Source organism: Corythoichthys intestinalis, chromosome 3, assembly GCF_030265065.1.
Source record: "Corythoichthys intestinalis isolate RoL2023-P3 chromosome 3, ASM3026506v1, whole genome shotgun sequence".
NCBI lineage: Eukaryota > Metazoa > Chordata > Actinopteri > Syngnathiformes > Syngnathidae > Corythoichthys > Corythoichthys intestinalis.
This window is the reverse complement of record NC_080397.1, coordinates 56713053-56737510: the sequence shown is the minus strand read 5'-3', so window position 1 is coordinate 56737510 and position 24458 is coordinate 56713053. Positions and strand designations below refer to the sequence as shown.

General features: G+C 39.1%; 1 protein-coding gene across 1 annotated transcript in view; it reads left to right on the top strand.

Annotated features, from left to right (window-relative positions):
- Positions 1-24458, top strand: part of LOC130913985 (DNA polymerase epsilon catalytic subunit A-like) — a 77803-nt gene that overhangs the window by 41243 nt on the left and 12102 nt on the right. Inside the window, exons 28-39 of the mRNA XM_057832996.1 lie at positions 1740-1862; positions 4020-4229; positions 5348-5560; positions 7286-7429; positions 7497-7637; positions 10677-10830; positions 10917-11023; positions 11204-11380; positions 17477-17700; positions 18952-19172; positions 19383-19587; positions 23600-23773. Coding sequence (XP_057688979.1) covers positions 1740-1862; positions 4020-4229; positions 5348-5560; positions 7286-7429; positions 7497-7637; positions 10677-10830; positions 10917-11023; positions 11204-11380; positions 17477-17700; positions 18952-19172; positions 19383-19587; positions 23600-23773 — 2093 coding nt within the window. The remainder of the gene's footprint in view (positions 1-1739; positions 1863-4019; positions 4230-5347; positions 5561-7285; positions 7430-7496; positions 7638-10676; positions 10831-10916; positions 11024-11203; positions 11381-17476; positions 17701-18951; positions 19173-19382; positions 19588-23599; positions 23774-24458) is intronic.

The window sequence follows — 24458 nt, the reverse complement described above, 5'->3', positions numbered from 1 at the left end:
CCGGAGTGGCTAAGCTAGTGCGAGTCAATGGTGGTTGAAATCAACTCCTTCAACCAATTAAACCCCCGCTCGAATATTAAGCCTTATGTGAAAAATTAAAATGGTCAAATTCGCCACATGTAGGACGTTTCGCCGACAGAGGACATTTTGGCAGAACGCCGGAACATATTTCCTCCACACCTTTCTCACCTTTTTAACCCCTGACCCATTTTCATGCCTGTATAATACACACACCTGGTAAGAATTGTCTTGATGAGAAGCATTGTCTGATGTGCATCATGGCTTGGTCAAAAGAAGTGTCTGAAGACCTGCAGTCAAGGATTGTTGATTTGTATAAAGCTGAGAAAGGATACAAAACCATCTCTAAAAGCCTGGATGTTCATCAATCGACAGTCAGAGAAGTTGTCCACAAATGGAGAGAGTTTGGCACTGTTGCTTTTCTTCCAAGGAGTGGCCGTCCACCAAAGATGATGCCAAGAGTTCAGCGCAGAATACTCAGAGAGGTAAACAAAGAACCCTAGATTGTCTGCTAAATATTTACAGAAATCACTGGCACAGTCCAATATCTCTGCACACATCAGCTATATGTAAAACTATGACCAGGAATGGTGTTCATGGGAGGACTCCATGGAGGAAGCCACTTCTTTCTAAAAAACAAAAAAAAAAAACATTGTTGCTTGTGTAATGTTCGCAAGAAGGCACTTGGACACTCCACAGAAGTTTTGGCAAAATATGTGGACTGATGAAACCAAAGTTGAGTTGTTTGGGAGTAACACACAACGTCATGTGTGGAGGAAAAATGAAACAGCTCACCAACATTAACACCACATCCCCACCGTGAAGCATGGTGGAAGAAGCATCGTGATTTGGGGCCATTTTCCTGCCTCGAGGCCTGGACAACTTGCCATCATTAATAGAAGAATGAATTCAAAAGTTTATCAGGATGTTTCGCAGGAAAACCTGAGGCCGTCTGTCGGACAGTTGAAGCCAAAAGGAGGATGGATACTGCAACAAGACAATAATCCAAAACACAGAAGTAAATCAACTTCAGAATGGTTTCAGAAGAACAAAATACACATTCTGGAGTGGCCAAGTCAAAGTCCAGACTTGAACCCCATTGAGATGCTGTGGCATGCCCTAAAAACAGCGATTCATGACAGACATCCAAGGAATCTGACTGAACTACAGCAGTTTTGTAGAGAAGAATGCGCCCAAATTAGTCCTGATCGATGTGCCAGACTGATCTGCAGCTACAGGAAGCATCTGGTTGAAGCTATTGCTGCCAAAGGGGCGGGGGTGGAGGGGGGCACAAAATATTAAATGTGATTGTTAACTTATTTTTCCTCCCTTTTTATTGTTTGCATACTATCCTTATTAAAATATGACACCTATAAATGTTTGGGAGTTTTCACTTAAAGCAGACAGTTTCTCATCGGTGTTATTTTGACAAAGGTCAAATCATATTTGATGGTGACTTTATGCAGAAATGTAAGAAATTCCAAAAGGTTCCGATATTTTTTCATACCACTATAGATAGATAGATAGATTATTCCTTAACTGGTGGGTGCATTGTCTGAGAGGTAGTCGTTATAGATTATATTGTATGAGTATTATTACACCAGTTTGTGCTTAACAGCATCATACTAGGATGTCTTATATGTTTTGGTATGGTAATGGTCAACAGTTTTGCTTACTATACAGTATATGATGTAGCAGTTTTAACCTCTTTTAATTTTAAGGTGAAGAATCCAGTCCCTCGAGTGCGACATCCTGACTGGCTCCACAAGAAACTTCTTGAGAAAAATGATATCTACAAGCAAAAGAAAATCAGCGAGATGTTCACCAGTGAGGGCAAGCGGCAGGTAGGTTAAATAAACAGACAAAATGTTCATATTGGGTGAATAATAATCAATTTGTCAATTCATGGATCTTGTTGTTAGATGCGAATCCTGATTAAGAATGTGTAATTTCTGGCCTGTTGTGTCACAAGTTGTCGGTTAAGTCACAGGTGTCAAATCAAGGCCTGAGGGCCGAATCTGGTTTGGCACCTGATTTTGTGTGGCCCGTGAAAGCTAAACATTGACTTCTCGCTAAAAAGCTAAATTTTTAGTTGTCAGTTTTGCAAGCATTTTTCTACTCTTTTAAAATTCTTAGTTGAACAGAACATTTTAATATCAAAACCGGATGAGTGAAAAAAATACATTAATTACAAAGAAATTAAGATAAAAAATTTTGAATTAAAAACTTAAATGGTTATCATGTCTCCAGACTGTTTATAAATGGGGTAAATTTTTCATCTACTCCATTCATCTTTATTTATTTATTTATTTTGCTGACAATCTTCTGCTCTACACTTAAATCCCATTGTTGGGGATAATCCTACACTTAAAATTTCAGGTTAAGTTCCACAGTGCTCAAAGTGAAAAAACACAAGCAACATCAACAAGCACAAGCTTTAATGAGCTAAACGTGCATTCACCTATTGATTTTGGACCCTTCAAACGTACGTCGCAATAATATGCTTCAATTCATTGCCCAATGGTGGTCCTTCCGTCGTAGATTGTATGGAGATGAGCGTGACAGACCGCGCCTCGCGTGTTTCCGCTCAGCCAGCAATGGGACTGGCCCCTCCCAACTCAATGCCGAGTGAACAGGAGTATATCAAAAATGCGTTGGGGCATAGACTTCATAATTTATTGACAGGGCGTGGGGCCCATGAATAGGGGCCTGCATTGTTGGCGAGGCCGTCAAAGCTGACAGAGTGCAATCGCAGACAAAGACCTTTTTTTTCGTTGAAAATTCTGGTGAATAAATGCTTAAGTCCCTGAATTCTTTATAGATATGGATGTAAAACAGTCTCGATTCTTGGTTAAAAGCAAATAACCGTGCAGTTAGCATTTATTTTACGTAAATATGTCGAAGTACAATGCTAGTCTGTTAGTGTATGTAGCTAGCGGCCGCCTTATGTAAACAAAGCTTTTCCGGTGAGAATTCTTTATAGGTATGGACGTAAAACAGTATCGATTCTTGGTTAAAAGCACAAAAAAACATGCAGTTAGAATTTATTTTACGTAAATATGTCGAACTACAATGCTAGTCTGTTAGTATATGTAGCTAGTGGCCGCCTAATGTAAACAGAGCTTTTCCGGTGAGAATTCTTTATAGATGTGGACGTAAAACAGCCTGGATTGTTGGTTACAAGCAAAAAAAAAAAAAAGTGCAGTTAGTATTTATTTTACGTAAATATGTCAAAGTACAATGCTAGTGTGTTCGTGTATGTAACTAGCGGCCGCCTGATGTAAACAGAGCATTTCCGGGGAAAATTCTTGTGAATAAATACTTAAATCCCCGAATTCTTAATAGAAATGGACGTAAAACAGTCTCGATTCTTGGTTGAAAGAAAAAAAAAACAACCAAAAAACGAGCAGTTATCATTTATTTTACGTAAATATGTCAAAGTACAATGGTAGTCTTAGTGAATGTAGCTAGCGGCCGCCTTATGTAAAAAGAGCTTTTCCCGTGAAACTTCTTGTGAATAAATGCCTAGGTCCCTGAATCCTTCATAGATATGGACGTAAAACATTCTCAGTCAAAAAGGTTCCTGACCCCTCACCTACTGCGTTACTACAGGCGGCTGAAGGCTGTGATGAAAAGTGTGCATGCCCTCTACTGGCTAACTCCTAACCTCAAGGCAATATAGTGTTTGCAATTGATTAATCAGTCCTGATGCAAAAAAATAAATACATAAAAATCAGCCCCTGTGGATCAATGCATATACATGCCTAGAATGTACCTACCAATTTTCATTTTGATCCGTCCACGAATAACGGAGGAATATATTTTGAAAAATCATAATGTAGACACACCCAGCAGCAACAACAACATGAGCTGTTTGATCATTTGACCCAAGACAAAGATGAGTTTGGTATCCCTTAATCATTAAGTTATCCACACTGCCATTTCTGTCACCTGTATTGCAATGCTTTAAGTGGACATGGAATATTTCTATTCCTCTTCAGGTGGCTCATCAGTTCGCTGGGGGCTATCCAGTTCCGGATATGGAGGACTTTGGTATGACAGCCAAGCCTCTACAGCCAGCCATTCCCATCAGCACCAAGAGGAAGAGAGCTTCTCAAGGGGAGGACAGCCAGGTAGAGTCTCAGGATATTGAGCTCACCCAGTCATGGAGAGAAGTCTTGGGACCGCCACCAGCAATGGGCAAGACGAAGGTAATCAATTGACTGGTTGCCTTGTCAAAGTTCACAAGATTGGGAAGGACGATGCAGACAAAATACACAAATTCCCTACTTGTTAATTCTAACTAGCTGGGTTGTTAATGTAAGAGTAATTAGTTACTTGGCAAAGTAACTGGTGATAATTTTCATGCCCCCCCCCCCCCCAAAAAAAAAAAAAAAAAAAAAAAAAAAAAAAAACAGGTCACACAATGTGAAGTTTAAAGGGTTTTTTGGGACAATTGGCCCTAGCCCAATTCTTTACCCTAAACTTAACTAGACACAGGGGTATTGGGGATATTGCGATACCTAGATTGTAACCTTTGCTTTGTGTGGAATTCATTTAATGTTGTGAATCAACCGTTAAAGTTGTTAAAATTGCTCCTGTTATTGCATTAGTTCCCTTCTGTCTACTTTTGACATGTGTAAGTTTAACAACTATTTCATCGTTTAAAGATGGATTTAAGTCAAGATTTTGCCGATTTAGGACCTTCTTAGAAAAAAAGGTTCAGGAACAGAGCCTTCATGAGAAGGCTACTGCTTTAAGATGGCGGCTGTTTACTAACGCATCTAGTTCTTTATTATACTTGTTGCTAATGCCGCCGTGTCTGTCAGTTGCATCTAGTTCTGTATATACAGTATGTGATATCTACTCAAGCATCATGTGGGCGTAGTTTGTAGGCTATCGGCTAGAGTCAGGTATTATTGGAGCCACCTAGCATAGTAGCATCGCGTTTGCAACGGTGTCACCTTCCCTTGCCACCTCCCAACTCCTGCTCTGCTCTCTCGTCTCCGTGAGTCCGTCTTTCTCAGACTTTTCTCGTGTCAGTCAACCAACATAGTAACGCACGCCTATCCCGCCTCAGTAACAGTAACGGCGTTGCCAAGATGAGAAAAGTAATTAATTAGATTACTCACTACTGAAGAAAATAACACCGTCCGTAATGCCGTTACAGTATATTCTAACACCGTTATTAACAACACTGCAAACAAGTCTATGAATTTTTATGAAAATTTGACTCTTTCACAAATAGTGCTGTGGTCACACCGATCAGGTGTGGAATTACAAAACCATTTTTTAAGGCATCTTTTATTTAAATTCTGTCTCTGTACAGGAGGAGCGTCTTGTGTGGTTGCGTTACCATAAGAAAAAGTGGGAACTGCAGATGAGGCAGAGGAAGGAAAGAAAGAAGAAAAGAAGACTGCTGGATGGAGAAGCTCAGCCTGTAGGCGGAGGCGTGATCAGAGATGGCCCCACCACAGGTCTAGGAAGTTTCCTTCGAAAAACTGCTCGCAGCATCCTGGACATGCCCTGGCAAATTGTGCAGGTGGGCATGTAGTACCTCACCCACACCACCTTCTTATTCTTTTTTTAGATGGTATTCCCCAAATTTTCTGAAGAAGTGCAGTGGGGTAAATAAGTATTTAGTCAACCACTAATTGTGCAAGTTCTCCCACTTGAAAATACTAGACAGGCCTGTTATTCTCAACATGGGTAAACTTCAACCATGAGAGACAGAATGTGGGGAAAAAAACACAGAAAATCACATTGTTTGATTTTTAAAAAAAAACATTTGCAAATCATGGTGGAAAATAAGTATTTGGTCAATACCAAAAGTTCATCTCAATACTTTGTTATGTACCCTTTGTTGTCAATAACTGAGGCCAAATGTTTTTTGTAATTCTTCACAAGCTTTTCACACACTGTTCCTGGTATTTTGGCCCATTCCTCCATGCAGATCTCCTTTAGAGCAGTGATGTTTTGGGGCTTTCGTTGGGCAACACGGACTTTCAACTCCCTCCACAGATTTTCTATGGGGTTGAGATCTGGAGACTGGCTAGGCCACTATAGGACCTTGAAATGCTTTTTACGAAGCCACTCCTTTGTTGCCCTGGCTGTGTGTTTGGGATCATTGTCATGCTGAAAGACCCAGCCACGTCTCATCTTCAATGCCCTTGCTGATGGAAGGAGATTTTCACTCAAAATCTCTCAAATCATGGCCCCATTCATTCTTTCCTTTACACAGATCAGTTGTCCTGGTCCATTTGCAGAAAAATAGCCCCAAAGCATGATGTTTCCACCCCCATGCTTCACAGTGGGTATGGTGTTCTTCGGATGCAATTCAGTATTCTTTCTCCTCCAAACACGAGAACCTGTGTTTCTACCAAAAAGTTCTATTTTGGTTTCATCTGACAATAACACGTTCTCCCAGTCCTCTTCTGGATAATCCAAATGCTCTCTAGCGAACCACAGACGGGCCTGGGCGTGTACTAGCTTCAGCAGGCAGACACGTCTGGCAGTGCAGGATTTGAGTCCCTGGCAACGCATTGTGTTACTGATAGTAGCCTTTGTTACTGTGGTCCCCGCTTTCTGTAGGTTATTCACTAGGTCCCCCCATGTGGTTCTGGGATTTTTACTTTCCGTTCTTGTTATCATTTTGACGCCACGGGGTGACATCTTGCATGGAACCCCAGATCGAGGCAGATTATCAGTGGTCTTGTATATCTTCCATTTTCTAATAATTGCTCCCACAGTTGATTTCTTTACACCAAGCATTTTACCTATTGCAGATTCAGTCTTCCCAGCCTGGTGCAGGTCTACAATTTTGTCTCTGGTGTCCTTCGACAGCTCTTTGGTCTTGGCCATAGTGGAGTTTGGAGTGTGACTGATTGAGTTGTGGACAGGTGTGTTTTATACTGATAATGAGTTAAAACAGGTGCCATTAATACAGGTAACGAGTGGAGCCTCATTCGAAGAAGTTAGACCTCTTTGACAGCCAGAAATCTTGTTTGTTGGAGACCAAATACTTATTTTCCACTCTAATTTGGAAATAAATTCTTTAAAAATCAAACAATGTGATTTTCTGTTTTTTTTTTCCCACATTCTCTCTCTCATGGTTGAGGTTTACCCATGTTGACAATTACAGGCCTCTCTAATCTTTTCAAGTAGGAGAACTTGTACAATTGGTGGTTGACTAAATACTTATTTGCCCCACTGTAAATTAGTCGTAGACAAATGTATTATTTGAAGTTATTTATCCGATACTTTGTAGATTGCAGAAACCAGCCACCCTGGACTTTACAAGTTATGGGCTGTGATTGGAAACGACCTCCATTGCATGAAGCTCACTATTCCTCGCATCTTCTATGTCAACCAGAAAGTCCCAAAACAGGAAGAGGGACCCACATACAAAAAGGTAAATAAACCGATGTAATTTCATTGACGTTATCTAATGAACATGCTTTACTTGTGTGTTGCATCAGGTGAACCGTATGCTCCCTCGTTCCAACATTGCATACTACCTCTATGAGTACTGTGTACCTGAGGACATGTACCAGGAGCACATAAACGAGATCAACGCTGACCTCTCGGCCCCAGACATTGAAGGGGTCTATGAAACACAGGTATTGCATAAAGACAATGTACAGTGATCCCTCGTTACTTCGCGCTTCAAACTTCATGCCCTCAGTTCATCGCGTTTTTTTTTCCAATTACAAATATAAATAAATAAATACAGATGAGCTCTCCTGAGCGATCGCGTAGTCTCACTCTCCCTCCCTCTCCCTGCTCTTTGTTGGTCAGGCAGTGCACTGGAGTTGCTTGTTAAACTTAACGGTGATTGACAGACGTTTGGGTTTGATCTTGCCAGAGACGTGAACTTCAAAGCGTCGCATGCGTCAGTCATCGTTGAACTTGTTAAACAGTTGCTGGGGCAACTCATTGTGTGTAAGTGAGCAGCTTGAGCGGATTTGAGTGGACCCAATAAAGTGAAGCATTTAATAAAGCTAAGCATTTTTCTGCATTATACTTGTTTAGAAATAATTCAGTGGGACAGTTACATGTTTAAAACTTATAATGATTATTACATTTGAAGTGCTTAAAACCATTTATTAAAAAATATTCAGTATATCCATAAAAGTGTTTTTAAAGTATACTTTAGGGGGGAAAAAAGTGGGAAAAAACACGTTTTATATGTATCTCTTTCCAATGCTAAATCTGAATAAATACATTGAACACACCAGGGTACACGCGGGTTATTAAAAGCATTAAAAAAGCAATGAATTTAGTTTTCCATTATTAAAAGTATTAAAAGCATTAAATTAGCTGTCGTAAGTCTGGAATTTTTTCACCGTGGTTTTAATTTTCAAGAACATCTCAGTGCAACCTAAATTATATCCGTGACAAAGGTTTTTTTTTTTTTTTTTTTAAATCCATAACGAAGATGACGCGTAGAATTTTTACGATGAGCTGCACCTCGTGCGTCAGCGCCGTTAGCATCAACATTACAACAGCAGGCAATCGCACAGTACTGTGTGTTAACGCAAGGAACTGCTCAGATGCCTTAGTTATGTTCGACAAAACCCTCAACAAGACAACCAAGTCCAAACAGTTGGACCAGCATGTGAGGTATTGGATCGGCGACCAAGTCGCATCCAGATACTTTGGGTCGCAGTTTATGGATCATGCGAAGGCAGTGGACCTGCTTAACATTTCAAAGTAAGTTGCCAATTTCTCCTATTAAAATGTGTTACATGCAATAATGTATTTCTGCACGGTTTGCCTTTCGAATGAATGTGAATTTCGCAGTTTTAACTCAAGAGTTAGCCATGTTCAATGGGGTATTGGCAGGTGCACTAGCCTTAGCATGGATAAACCGGAGTCGTAGATTCACCATCACTCTCAGATACACAACACGGTTGACACTGTCTATTATTGGAACGAGTGCGGGGTAACGTACTAACGTTGATCTGAATAACATGGCATGGTGATAGGCAAATTATAATGTAGGTGATAGTAAAACACCTCCTGGTATATTTAAGTGTTTTTCTTGATTAAATAAGACTATGGATTTTCTCTATCTGATTAAAAGAAATGTCTTCAATAGCTAACAAAGGATTAACATCGGTTTTTTATACTTCTTGTAATGTGATTAGAAAAAAAACAATTACCAAGGGAAATGTTCGTGTGTAGCTTTTTTATTTTGTGGAAATTAATGGTAAACTACTGCCATTTAGTGGCTGTTTTTTAAACTTTCACTGCCAATTGCAAGCACTTTACAGTTAAGGTGGCCAACTTGACAATCACCTACCTACTACCTTGACTAGGTCGTCTTAAACGGGAAACCTGTTATATTGCAAATGTAATTTCTGAAGTTGCTTTACAATTATAGTGTAAAATCCATTTTATCCTGGGGAAAAAAATTCTGAAAGACCTTATATTTAAATGTGTTTTAATTGTATCTTCAATAAATGTGCATTCTTTTGTCAAACACACTTAGTAATTGAGGTTAAATTTGATGTTCAGTGCTTTATTTTTTTTAATATGATTCAATATTATCTAAATAATGGGTGCGAGAAAAGTATTAATTTTCAGTTGAAAAGGCATTAAAAAAGGTCTTAAAAGTCTTGAATTTAGATTTAGCAATCCTGGAGGGACCCTGCACACACACACACACACAAAAAATGTAGGGGAAGGGGCGCTACTTCGCGGTTTTTCACTTATCAAGGCGGTTTCAGGTCTCCAATAAACACAAAAAACCGAGGGATCACTGTACTTTGAGATCTGGATTTTATAAAAAACCAAACAACCTTTTTCCATTGAACAGGATTTTTATTTTTCAAAACATATTAGCAAATTAGAATAAGCAAAAACATAAAAAAACTGAAATATTCTGAATAAAATCAATGCAGTTGTTTCGGTGAGCCTGCCCTAAACACACAGACACCGCTCATCATTATTACATCCAGAGTAAAATAATTGGATTATTTTCCATAAAAACCACGTGTGGATTACTTGCACCATGTTTACATTATACACACACTCTTTCTTAACACAGACAGTTGCCAGAGAAAAAAACCCACATTTTACCACCGCTAGACACACTAAACATGCTGGAGTTAACTCTTGTAGCTGGTGGGAAACGTTTATGACAGTGTTTACTAACCTTTAATTTTGTATAAATGCGAAATTATTTTGGAGGTATTGCCTCCTCGGCAGCCTAACGTGTTTTACATATCGGTTGGCCCGCCTCCTCTAAGCCACAACCGTCTCTAACTTTTCTATAGCCTAAGTATTCCCATACCATCGATTTTATTTTCTTCGATGGGGAAAAAAAGTTCAGGAGTTTCACCTCCTCCAGCTATCGTGTAGCACAGCTGACTCACTGACACTGAGCAACAACCGGTGGGGGAGGGTTGAGCCTTGCAGCTAGCTGCAAGCGAGGGGTTTCTCCCTGCATTTTTGAGACATAAAAAATAGCTAATACCTTAGGGACGGTATGACGGGAAATATTTGCAGTTTTGAAATTGCGACGTTTTCATACCACGGAAGACCTGGAAACCGGTCATCGGCACATGTCTGGTCCCATGTAACCACTTTTAAATAGTGTAGATGTTAAGATGACGTTATAAAACACTCATGAGCTTTGCTCATCCACCTTTTAGGTGCCACTACTGTTTCGTGCACTAGTGCAGCTTGGATGTCTTTGTATGGTCAATAAGCGTGTTGGAAGGGATGTGGCTGGAAGAGAGGCTGACACTTTCGACTTGGAGCATCTAGATATGAGGTCTCTGGCCCAGTTTAGCTACTTGGAACCAGGTTTGACTATTTTTTACCGCAATACATGTTGGTGTGATTTATTAATTGATTTTACAGGAGTCTGGTAATGTCTTTATTTCTTCTAGGGAGTGTTCGTCATATGTACCTTTACCATCACAGTCAGGGGCACAAGGCCATCTTTGGCCTTTTTATCCCTTCTCAGCGCAAAGCCAACATCTTCGTACTGGACACTGTAAGAATAATGCAATGCTATTTTCATTTTGTCACCATTTTTCTGTAAGCACTCAAGATATATTATGAAAATGCTGTAAAGTCCGTATAATATGTGATTGGTTTAATACAATTTAACGCTACCTGATTTTTAGGAGTGTCATCAATCAAATTTTCAGCTTTGTCTTTATTTTCCATATAGGTGCGAAGTAACCAGATGCCTAATCTTAATAACGTCTACAATGCTGAGCGCACTGCGCTACTGGAAAAAACAACAGAGGACCTGCTGCCACCAGATAAACACAATTTTGAGGTTCGGGCTGAAAATGACGTGAAGGCTATCTACCGTGCACTGCAACGCATACTGCTAAGCTACAAGGTAAAACAAATAATAATATTTAATAAATAAAAGATTAGACTCTGTTTTGATCTTTTATGTTTTAAAAAAAGTTTCTTTAAAAGGTTATTCATAATCGCATTTGTCTTTGTTGATGACTGATTCTTTCCCAATGCGGTAGTACAGAGTGTTCACTAGCTCAAAATCATTATTATTTTTATTAATTGCTCGTTCTATGCACAGTTACATTTGTGAAGTGTGATGATTTATCACACACACCCCTAATTTGTTGGTGTAGGAGCATCTAGTGGCCATTCTGCATCATTGATTTAAAAATTAAAAGCACTGTAAAGTACAATATTTTTATGATATTCCGTATTGGCCCGAATATACGTAAGACAGTGTTTTTAGCATTGAAATAAGACTGAAAAAGTGGGGGTCGTCTTATATTCGCTGTCTAGACATTATACCCATTCACGACGCTAGATGGCGCCAGATATCATTGAAGCGTTGTTCTGTTATGACAGATCTCAGCTACTCTCAAGTTTAACTAGTTTGCATTATTTTATTGCAACGTTTTTCTTAAGATTTGTTTCAAGACTACAGTTACAGTTAGACCTCACTTTGATGGTTATTGCAGTTATTGCAGTTTTGTTGTTTTATCACAATAGATTGGTTTATCTACATTTCAAAAACCAGAAGCCATTCATTTACAGATGTGATTGCACTTTAGTTCAGATATTAAGATTTGAATGAGGCAAAATAACATGCTTTCTCTCTCAAATATATTGTTATAATCATTTTTTCAGATGTACTGTAATTATTTTCTGTATAAAAATTAATTTGGTGTTCAAAAAGTCTTTTTTTCAAACTTGAGTCTTGAAAAAGAGGGGGTCGTGTTATAATCAGGGCCATCTCATATTCGAGCCAATACGGTAATATTAAAATCGACGATAGTGACAATTGAAAACATTTGTGACAACAATACATATCGTTTTAGCTATACGTATCATCATATTGCCTAGATCAGACGTGTCCAAAGTCCGGCCCGGGGGGCAAATGCGGCCCGTGGTCAAATTTCATCCGGCCCCCAGCATCTGTCATAAAATCAATTCGTCTGGCCCACACGCAGACTTAATAAATTGGTCAGCAGTACTTCTACCAGCATATGAAGTATCTTACACACTAAATGCTGCTCCTCATTTACCCACAAAAAGGCAGCAGCACTCTAAGCAACATTACCCCATGTGGCCCTTTACTCCAAATTTTCTAAAATGGCGACAATCAACAAAAAAAAAGAAAGTTGACTGCGACGGCCGACGGTTCAAGGATAGGTGGAAATTGACTATTTCTTCACTAAAATATACAACAACTGTCTGCCTCATTTGCAAAAAGACAGTCGCTGTCTTTAAGAGTTCAATGTGAGGCGATGTTACCGAACAAGACACGCTGACATGTACGATGAGATTACAGGCAAGATACGTAGCGAGAAATTGAAGCAACTTGAAGCTAGTTTAATTTTACAACAGCAGTATTTTGCAAGAGCCCGAGAGTCGAAAGAGAACGCCACAGAGGTTAGTTGCGAGATTGTTGAAATTATTAATTAAAAAAATAATAAAGCAAATGTGACACACAGAATGGCTTTGCTAAAATGTGCTTAAATATATTGGTCTAGGTAAAAGACATCAGCCAAGGTCGGCCTCCCAAATTTTTACCACACCAAATCTGGCCCCCTTTGCAAAAAGTTTGGACACCCCTGGCCTAGATCAAGGGTCAGCAACCCGCGGCTGTAGCGCTGTCCTAGTGGCTCCTTGGAGCTTTTTCAAAAATGTTTGAAAATGGAAAAATATTTTTTGTCTTAATATAGTTTCTGTAGGAGGACAAACATGACACAAACTATAAGCCGCTACTTTTTTACTTCATTTTGAAACCTGCGGCGTATAGTCCAGTGTGGCTTATTTGTTGATTTAATTGGGTTGATAGGACCCATCATAAGACCGTCATATTTATGACATGACACTATAATGGGAATTACTGAATGCTTATGACCAGCGTTGTTAATCTTACTGAAAAAAAGTAATTAATTATAGTTACAAATTACTTCTCCCAAAAAGTAATTGTGTTAGTAACTCAATTACCTGAATGTAAGAGTAATTAGTTACTTGGCAAAGTAATTGGTGATAATTACTTTTTTTTTTTTTTTTTTTTTCCTCCAAAAAAAAAAAAAAACATTGGCCACACGATGGGAAATTTTTTGTGAAGGTTTTTGGTACAATTGACCCGAGCCCAATTCTTTACCCTAATTTACCCTTTACCCTGAATCAACTGTTAAAAGTTGTTAAAATTGCTCCCATTATTGCATTAGTTCCCTTCTCTCTACTGTCGACATATGAAAGTTTTAAAACTGTTTCATCATTTAAAGATAGATTCAAGTGAAGATTTTGCCGATTTAGAAGTATTTTAGATTAAAAGTTACTTAGGTTCGCTAGGAAGGTTCTCTACAACAGAGCCGTCCTAAAAAGTCTACTGCTTTAAGATGGCGGCTGTCTACTAACTCATTTAGTGCCATGTCTGTCATTTGCATCTAGTTATATCCAGTGTTGTTAATAACGGCGTTACAATATAACGGCGTTACTAACGGCGTTATTTTTTTCAGTAATGAGTAATCTAATTAATTACTTTTCTCATCTTGGCAACGCCGTTACCGTTACTGAGGCGGGAAAGGCGTGCGTTACTATGCGTTACTAAGTTGGTTGAATTAAAAAAAGTCTGAGAGAAACGGACTCACGGGGACGAGAGCAGAGCAGGAGTGGGGAAGACGCCGTTGCAACTGCGATGCTAGGTGGCTCCAATAATACCTGACTGCAGCCATAGCCGACAAACTACACCCACATGACACGGTAGATATCATATTATAGAACTAGATGCAAATGACAGACACTGCTGCATTGCCAACATGTTTTAAGGACTACATGCGTTTGTAAACAGCCGCCATCTTAAAGCAGTAGACCTCTCAGGAAGGCCCTGATGTAGAGATCCTTCCTAGCGAACCTAAGTAATTTTTTTTTCATCTAAAATGCTCCTAAATCGGCAAAATCTTAACTTAAATCTATCTTTAAATGATGAAACAGTTTTAAAACTTACACATGTTTAAAGTAGACAGAAGGGAACTAATGCAATAACGGGAGAAATTTTAACAACTTTAATGATTGATTCACAACTTTAAATGACTTCCACACATAGCAAAGGTTACTAGCTAGTTATCGCAATACCCTTGTGTCTAGTTAAGTGGAGGGTAAAGAATTGGGCTAGGGCCAATTGTCCCCCAAATCCTTTAAACTTCACATTGTGTGACCTGTTTTTTTGTTTTTGTTTTTGTTGTTGTTGTTTTTTTTTTTTCAGGTAACTGAGTTACTAACGCAATTACTTTTTGGGAGAAGTAATTTGTAACTGTAATTAATTACCTTTTTAAAGTAAAATTAACAACACTGCATGGCACTAAATGCGTTAGTAGACAGCCGCCATCTTAAAGCAGTAGACTTTTTAGGACGGCTCTGTTGTAAAGAACCTTCCTAGCGAACCTAAGTAACTTTTTATCTAAAATACTTCTAAATCGGCAAAATCTTGACTTGAATCTATCTTTAAATGATGAAACAGTTTTAAAACTTTCATATGTCGAAAGTAGAGAGAAGGGAACAAATGCAATAATGGGAGCAATTTTAACAACTTTTAACAGTTGATTCAGGGTAAAGGGTAAATTAGGGTAAAGAATTGGGCTCGGGCCAATTGTACCAAAAACCTTCACAAAAAACTTCACATAGTGTGGCCAATGTTTTTTTTTTTTTTTTTGAGGGAAAAAAAAAAGTAATTATCACCAATTACTTTGCCAAGTAACTAATTACTCTTACATTCAGGTAATTGAGTTACTAACGCAATTACTTTTTGGGAGAAGTAATTTGTAACTATAATTAATTACTTTTTTTCAGTAAGATTAACAACACTGGTTATATCTATGTACAGTACATGTGATATCTACCATGTCTACCATATCTACCATAACATGCGGGCGTAGTTTGTAGGCTATCGGTACAACATGTATTATTGGAGCTACCTAGCATCGCGTTTGCTCGGCGTCACAACTTTCTTGCCTCCTCCCTACTCCTGCTCTGCTCTGTCGTCTCGGTGAGTCCGTCTCCCTCAGACTTTTCGACCAATATAGTAACGCATGCCTTTCCGTCCTCAGTAACGGTAACGGCGTTGCCAAGATGAGAAAAGTAATTAATTAGATTACCCACTACTGAAAAAAAACGCCGTTAGTAACGCCGTTATATTGTAACGCCGTTATTAACAACACTGCTTATGACAGATGTCATCCGGCAAATTATGTCACTAACTCCATTTATGTCCATTCAAAAGCGAGATAATTTGTTGGATAACACTAAATGACATCTGTCATAAGCATTCATTAGTGCTCATGACAGTGTCACGTCAAAATTATGATTGTCAAATGACAGTCTTATGGCGCCACTGTCAAATAAAGTGTGGCCAGATACCATAAAAAGCAATTAATGGAGCAGTAACTGAAGAAATAATTAGCACAGAACATGAATTTTGATTATTATTTACATCTGTAGCACTGCAATTCATGCTAGGAGGCTTGTTGGACAACAACAGTGTTGACAGCAGGTGGCAGCAGAGTTTGTCTCCCCCAGGGGAGCAGTGATGGCCAAATGAAACTTTTTGCCAATTGGTTCTAGCTTCATGGTGGTTCATTTGGTCTTATGACAGTCGTATGATGCCGCTGTTCAGTAAAGTCTTGCCGGTTCATATCTTTTTGATGAAATATCCCCCATTATACATTGAGGACACGTGCGGCTTATCTATAAACAAATGTCGTTTTCGTGTCAAATTTGGTGGGTGGCCCCTTATAATCCAAAAATTACAGTAATTCATTAATATTGTAAAGAGGTTAAACTTGAGGCCGCATCATACAACAGAGTAGACACGTGGTGCGTCATTCTCTATGGGATGCACTGCAGATAAAATAAAAATTTAATCATGAAGGCTCATTATGTATTTGTAGTAGGCATGTGCCGGTATGAGATTTTGACGGTATGATAACCTTAAGCAAAAATACCGCAGTTGCAATTATATTGCAATTATAGCTATAAATTGTGTTATTTTGAGATGTATGGGTTAAAACAAAGTTTTCCATTGAATATGATTTATTTTTCACAATATATATGCAAATTGGCAGATGTTTACAATGGCTCGAGACTTTACAAAAGTAGGCTAAAGGTAGAGAGGAAACTAGTTAGCCGTCTTGGCATGCTAACTACCCACGTTGTCTGCCTTGTTAACAAGCTTACGGTATAATATTTGTTTTACCATCGCTAGAGACACTAAACCAGCTTGAATGAACTCTCGTAGCTGGTGGGAGACGTTCAAGACAGAGTTTACTTATCTTAAATTTTGTGTAGAGTGACGGATGACGATCACGTAAATGTGAAATCATGTTGGAGGTGCTGCCTGCACGTTGGCTGACATTCCTCCTCTAAGCCGCGGCCGTCTGTTTCTTTTCAGTAGCCGAAGTACTCCCATGCTAGCGACTTTGCCTATTTTTGAGGGGGGAAAATGCTCAGATGTAGTTTCAAAACCTTCAGCCTTTATGTCTGTTCTACAGCACAGTGACAGACACAGGACATGGCAACAACTGTAGGGGGAGGGGTGAGCGCTGCTTTTCCAAGCCACGGATTTCTCGCTACGTTTTTGGGACCTCAAAAATAGCTAATACTGTAACTACGGTATGACGGAAAATTTTAGTGGTTTTGTAACCGTGACGTTTTCATACCGCGGTAAACCTTGAAACCGGTAACCGGCACATGCCTAATTTGTAGCCAACTTAGTCATTTTGATAGTAGGCTAATATACTGTAGCTAATCTAGAAACATACAGCATGTTTTGCGTTCATCATAAGTTTTATAGACTTTATGCGGCTCCATACATATTTGGTGTTTTTTTGGTCCAATATGGCTCTTTCAACATTTTGGGTTGCCAACCCCTGGCCTAGATCTCTTACAAATAATGTTAGTAGTCTTCTTAAGTGCTTCTATTGTTTTGTTTTGTTTTTTTCTTTAGGAAGAGCGCCGTGGGCCAACTCTCATTGCAGTGCAATCCAACTGGGATTTGCACAGATTAGCCGCAGGGATGCCAGTCCTGGAGGAATTCCCAGTTGTGCCAGTGCATGTTATTGATGAGATCAATTACAATGTGCTGGACTGGCAGCGGCATGGTGCCCGGCGTATGATACGCCACTATCTGAACCTCGACAGCTGTCTGTCACAGGCTTTTGACATGGCTCGGTAGGTGACAGAAAATGCCACTATTGTTCAAACTCAACTGTTGGATTACCGGGTTTCACAGTATCGTGGTATTGCAATTATAACGAAAAATGTGTTATTATGAGATATATGGGTTGAAAAAAAAACAAAAAACTTTTTTCCATTGAACATGATTTTTATTTTTCTCAACAATTTGCAAATTGGAACATTAACATGAACATAATGTTAAAATAGATCAAATAACCAAAAATAAATAACTGAAATATCTTAAATAAAATCGAAATAAATACAATTCATAGACTTAACTCACAGCTCAAATTGCTCAACATTGAACAAGACCAAAAAAAAATAAAAAGAATCGGACTTCAACAATAAATGATCACATTGATTTTATGTAAAACACATACCACTCTTGGTTTTAATTTGTTGAATATTAATGGGGAGCAAGAGACAGAGCGCATGTGTACGATTCGTATCATTATTTACACATTATACACACACACACACTCTCTCTCTCTCAACACAGAAAGTCACCAGAAAGAAAAAACACCACAGGCTGTCTTATGAAAATGTTATTTTGAACAGATGTTTACAATAGTGGAAGACTTTAGTAAAGTAGGCGAATGGGAGAGCGGCAACTAGTTAGCTGTCTTGGCATGCTAACTAGCCATTTGATCTGCCTCGTTAACAAGCTTACGTTATAGTACTTGTTTTACCATCGCTAGAAACACTAAAAACGCTGGAGTGAACTCTCGTAGCTGGTGGAAAACGTTCATGACAGCGTTTACTTACCTTAAATTTTGTGTAAAGTGACTGATGATGGTCACGTAAATGTGAAATCATGTTGGAAGTGTTGCTTCCCCTGGCAACCACCCTCTGCAAGCATGTCGGCTGTCCTTCCTCCTCTAAGCTGCGGCAGTCTGTTTCTTTTCAGTAGCCGAAGTACTCCCATACTAACGACTTTCTTTTTTGATGGGGGAAAAAGCACAGGTGTAGTGTCACCAACAGACACATTACAGAGCAAAAACCGAAGGGGGAAGAGTGAGCGCTGCTGCTGCAGGCCACGGATTTCCCACTGCATTTTTGGGACATAAAAAGTAGCTAATGCCATACTTGGGAATGACGAAAAAAAAAATGTTGTTTTAAAACCGTGATTTTTTTTCATACTATGGTAAACCTTGAAACCGGTAACCAGTACATGTCTAGCCATAAGAAATGTCAATTTCATGTAGATTTTATGTAATATTCATGAAAACTGTCATCACTCTTCAGATATTACCACTTACCTGTGGGAAACCTGCCCAAGGATGTGTCCATCTTTGGGTCTGACTTATTCCTTGCCAGACATTTGCGGAAACACAACCACCTGCTATGGCTTTCTCCCACGGCAAGGCCAGATCTTGGGGGTAAAGAAGCTGATGATAGCCGGCTAGTAATGGAAAGTGATGAGCGGGGCTCTGTTGAGATTAATGCCCAGGGTTGCTACTCCACAGGTACTTAAATACATGCATTAAGCTATCTAGAAATGTATGATTGGAAGGAACCACACTGCCTGCCTGCCTGACGTAATTCTGTCAGGCCCGTGACATAATTAACAATTTCAAAATTACAATTTGCACACAAAAATACCACAAAAAAAGTTTGTACAAAGTTGAACTCGTTGTGAGGAGTAAATATTAATTTCCAAATGCTCCAACCTACAGTGTGTGTTGAGCTGGACCTTCAGAGCTTGGCTGTGAATACAATCCTCCAGTCACAGCATGTCAACGACATGGAGGGAGGATCCAGTCTGGGTGTGAGTTTTGATGTGATCCAGCAGGCGTCTTTGGAGGACATGATGTCAGGACACCAAGGAGCTAGCTCACTAGCCAGCTATGATGAGACCGCCCTCTGCTCAAACACATTCAGGTGAGCAGTTTTGTTTTTGGCAGCCCTTTGAATTTTCGTTTTAATCTTAGCCTTTTGGACGAAAATACTTATTAGTCTTAGTCATATTTTAGTCATTTCAAAATGTGTTCTTTAGAGGTGCAACAATTAATTGACAACCAATGAATTAGCAAAATAATTGACACCTATTTTGATAACTAATTATTCGTTTAAGACCTTCTTCACCTTAAACTTATCTAAACTCTTGAAATGATAACGTATATACTAGGGCTGTCAAAATTATCGCGTTAACGGGCGTTAATTAATTTTTTTAATTAATCACGTTAAAATATTTGATGCAATTAACGCAGATGCCCCACTCAGAGAGATTTAAATGACAGTACACAGTGAAACGCTCGCTTGTTGTGTTTTATGGAGTTTTGCCGCCCTCTGCTGGCGCTTGGGAGCGACTGATTTTATAGGATTCAGCATCCATGAGCGTTGTGTAAGTAATTATTGACATCAACAATGGCAGGCTACTAGTTTATTTTTTGATTGAAAATTTTACAAATTTTATTAAAAAGAAAACATTAAGAGGGGTTTTAATATAAAATTTCTCTAACTTGTACTAACATTTTTCTTTTAAGAACTACAAGGCTTTCTATCCATGGATCGCTTTAACAGAATGTTAATAATGTTAATGCCATCTTGTTGATTTATTGTTTTAATAATCAAATAGCCCTTATGTACCGTATGTTGAATGTATATATCCATCTTGTGTCTTATCTTTCCATTCCAACAATAATTTACAGAAAAATATGGCATATTTTATAGATGGTTTGAATTGCGATTAATTACGATTAATTAATTCTTAACCTGTAATTAACTCGATTAAAAAATTTAATCGTTTGACAGCCCTAGTATATACACCTTCTCAGTTGTAAATATTAGATTTCTTCACTATATTTTTGTTAAGTCAAAGTAGGACATGAACAAAAGTCTTTTACTTTCGAAAACAACAATTCACATTTTTGCCAATTTTAGGACCTCTTAGTCTAAACTAGCTTTTAATAAAGCTGCAACAACTAATCAATTAAATCGATTAATAAATTAGTTGCCAACAAATTTAATAACGGATTTTTGCTGGCAGCTATGAGCAGTCCCGTTTGGGTCCTTGTTTGTGTGCAATGTGAGGGTGCGCACACGCGCCAGTGATTAGAACAAGAGAGAGAGAGTTCCCTGCTACACTCAGGATGGGCTGCTGAATCATTAATATTACGAAGTATCGAGGGTAAGATTGTCTTGTGTGTTGTTGGATCAAATGTGCCTCCAGAGGGCGTGAGTAAATGAAACCAATTGTATTGTTTGTATTCTTTGTTGATGAGACGTTACTACAGTAATTTCTGGACTATAAAGCGTACCTGATTATACAGTCGCTGACAAAAGTCTTGTCGCTTATCCATTTTGTAGAAACAATTGCTAATAACCCGATTTTAATTATTCAATTGGTTTCAGAAATGGCTCGTATGAAAGCTAAGACCCTCCTAAATGATGTTGAATGTCCAAAAATATATTTGTTTCACTGAAAAACTATTTATCATTTAATGAAGACATAAAGGTCAAATTTTGGCAAGACAAAAGTTTTGTCGCCTACAGAAAGTAGTGTGAAAATTAAACAAAAAATGTACTTCAAATACAAAAATGTTACATTACAAGCAAATTAAGTAGTCGTGCTGTGAAATCTAAATTCAATATTTTGTATGACTTCCATGGGCTTCGGCAAGGATTCATACAATTTATTGATGAAGTCATCAGGAACATCAAAGAAAGCAGACTTGCATGCCTCCCAGAGTTCATCAACATTCTTGGGTTTCATCTTCCATGCTTCCTCTTTCAACCTACCCCAGACATGCTCAATGATCTTCATGTCTGGTGATTGGGCTGGCCAGTCTTGGAGGATCTTGATCTTCTTTGCCTTGAGGAACTTTGTATGCGATGGAGCACCATGCTGCTGCAGAATTTGTCCCTTTTTATGGTTAGGAATGTAAGAGGCAGCTTTGTTTTGTTGATATTTCAGACTATTTATGTTGCCTTCCACCCTGCAGATCTCTCGCACACACCCATACTGGATGTAACCCCAGACCATGATTTTGCCACCACCAAACTTCACTGTTTTCTGAGTGAATCTCGGATCCATGCGGGCTCCAGTAGGTCTCCTTTTTGCACCAAAACAGTGAAGTTTGGTGGTGACAAAATCGTGGTCTGGGGTTACATCCAGTATGCAAATAAAGACCTCATCAGTGGAAAAAAGAGAAGACTTGTTAGCACTAGCCTGAGCATTGCAACTAGAGGTCCTCAGATTTGGAATGAGCTTGACGAAAATCTAAAAGTGTTGAAATCCATCTCCACCTTTAAAATGATGCTAAAAAGCATTCTGATCAGTAAATACAACAACTCCAACATACGTAGGTTATAAATTCTTTTCTAGGGAAGTATTTCTTTTCATTTATTATTATTATTATTATTATTTTTTTTTTTTTTTTAAATATTTTTATTTCTTTTTCTGTATGTGTGTGGGTAAATGAGAACACTGTAAAATACGACAACTCACCCTTCTGCTCATCTGATCATTTTTTTTCTTCATTGCCTTGATGTACGCAGGCTCCTGACTATAAGCTTTTAGTAGCTTCTTAAGGAGACCTGACTCACACATAATCTTGGTTCAGCACTATGATATGATGTACAATTTGTAAATATGAATGTGTGTGAATAAATTGAATTGAATTGAAATGAATTGAAATAACTGTCTTGTGCTAAATGGAATATGAAATGATAAACATGCACTCATTCAGGACGACATGGCAAAATTACTTCATAATGGTCAAAACTGTCGACTTCACCTTTACTGTCGCACCTCCCGAACGATATTTTATGACACCTGAATCGGACATATGTCATTTCCCTTCCCCGGCTTCGGCGAATGTAAACAAACCAAGAGACGTGACAGCTAGCCGACATGCTAACCCGAACCGAGTGATGTTTCAAAGTCTTCGAAGCGCAAAATCACACATAACTAGCCCGGATTATTTGACACGACGACTGGGTTGTCGATTGTCTTCGCGGATCGGCAAACTGCCCGGCGGAGAGCAATTTACAGCTCGTTCCCCGGAGGAGGGTGGCTGCAGTTGTTGTGCAGCTAACATGCAGCTAATTTGCATGATGAGAGCTTTTTACCTGCCTATCAATGATCAATCGTAAGTAGTCCTTTATTTAAGGAAAGTTTATAGTGTTTACTTTGTAATCACTGTATTCGTATTTGACATAATACAAAACAAGATGTTTACTCACTTCCTCGTAAGTCCAATGGTCCCACAGTAGTAGGGCTTGCTTTGGCCAGTATCCACAGTGAATTGGAACCTTTTGAAACTCCAAAAAGGCGCACACACCTCTCCCTCATAGCGCAAGATTCTTCTGCAGCCATTTGGCTGGCGTGATGCGAAAAATAAACGTAATAATCCGCAAAATCAGCTGAATCCTTAGTCCTCATACACAGTACGACCGTATAGTGAAGAGGACGCCTTCACCCGTACACATCACAGCGCCCTCCTCCTCAATGCAAGACCGAAGCCGGAAGTCACTCATTTTCATGGCGTGGGATTCAAAAAACTAAATAAATATAGCGATCGCTTCCACACACATCCAGGCGGTCCATATCATTCAGGAGCATAAAATACCGCGTGTATTATGAAATAAACATGCTTTTTCATGTCACATGCACTTTAAGTGTCCATATGTATCGTGTTTTGGAGAAGCATATTAGCAATTGAGTTATTGTTAGATTGAAGTTATCTCATTTCTTTCACCGGTAATAAGGAAACCACAAAATATAAACCCATTCATATAACAGCTTTTAGATTCTCCTTTCAACACAACTTCCATTCAAACTGTAATTTGTTGACGAAAACGCTGCAGGTGAGTGTACACAGTACACATTTTGTTTGTTGTTTTTTTTAATCTGCCCAATGAGTCAATGATTCATTTTTTACACAAACAGGATCCTTAAGAGCATGGTGGTGGGCTGGGTCCGAGAGATCACACAGTATCACAATGTGTACGCAGACAACCAGGTGATGCACTTCTACCGCTGGCTGCACTCTCCCAACTCGTTGCTCTACGACCCTGCTCTACACCGCACTCTGCATAACATGATGAAGAAGGTCTTTCTACAGTGAGTGATGTACATCTTCTATTATTATATTTTTTAACCTATGCAAGTGAAGGGGAAAAGATATCGTCATCGCACACACCATATAATTGTTTGCATTAGTATAACACATATATAGTCTAACACATACATATGGTACAGGCACCGTCTAACTGTTTGCATTACTCTAACACACGTAATATAATTAATCAGGAAATAGTATCATTTTCATATTTACGGTAGGACTGCACTACTAATATAAAATAAATAGCACACCATAGTTTAATGAGAAGAAATAGAAGAGATACACAATGCCGTCTTATCACAGAAGCCCAACGCGTGCGTCACGAACAAGATTGACGCACCAACTCTTGCAATCAGCTCTCCCAGCATACTCCAAGAATAAAGCGCTTTGTCCTAAAACAAGTAGAGATAGCCCGGACAACAAAGTTGATAGCGGGCGTCCCATCCGCGCACGAACCTAAGCCTAACTTTTGGAACATGGAGTCAGTACAAAGGGTTAATGTCAGAGAGAACGCGCGAAGTTCTGCCTTCCCGGTTGGCGCGCGCGGGGGCAGCGTCAGCCGAGCGGCACTTGTTTTGGCTGTCGCTGTTCCCGAGTGCGTCTTGGCCGGGAAGGCAGAACTTTGCGCGTTCTCTCTGAAATGTTCCAAAAGTTTGAAAAAGACTCGCCGAAAGCAGGTTGACA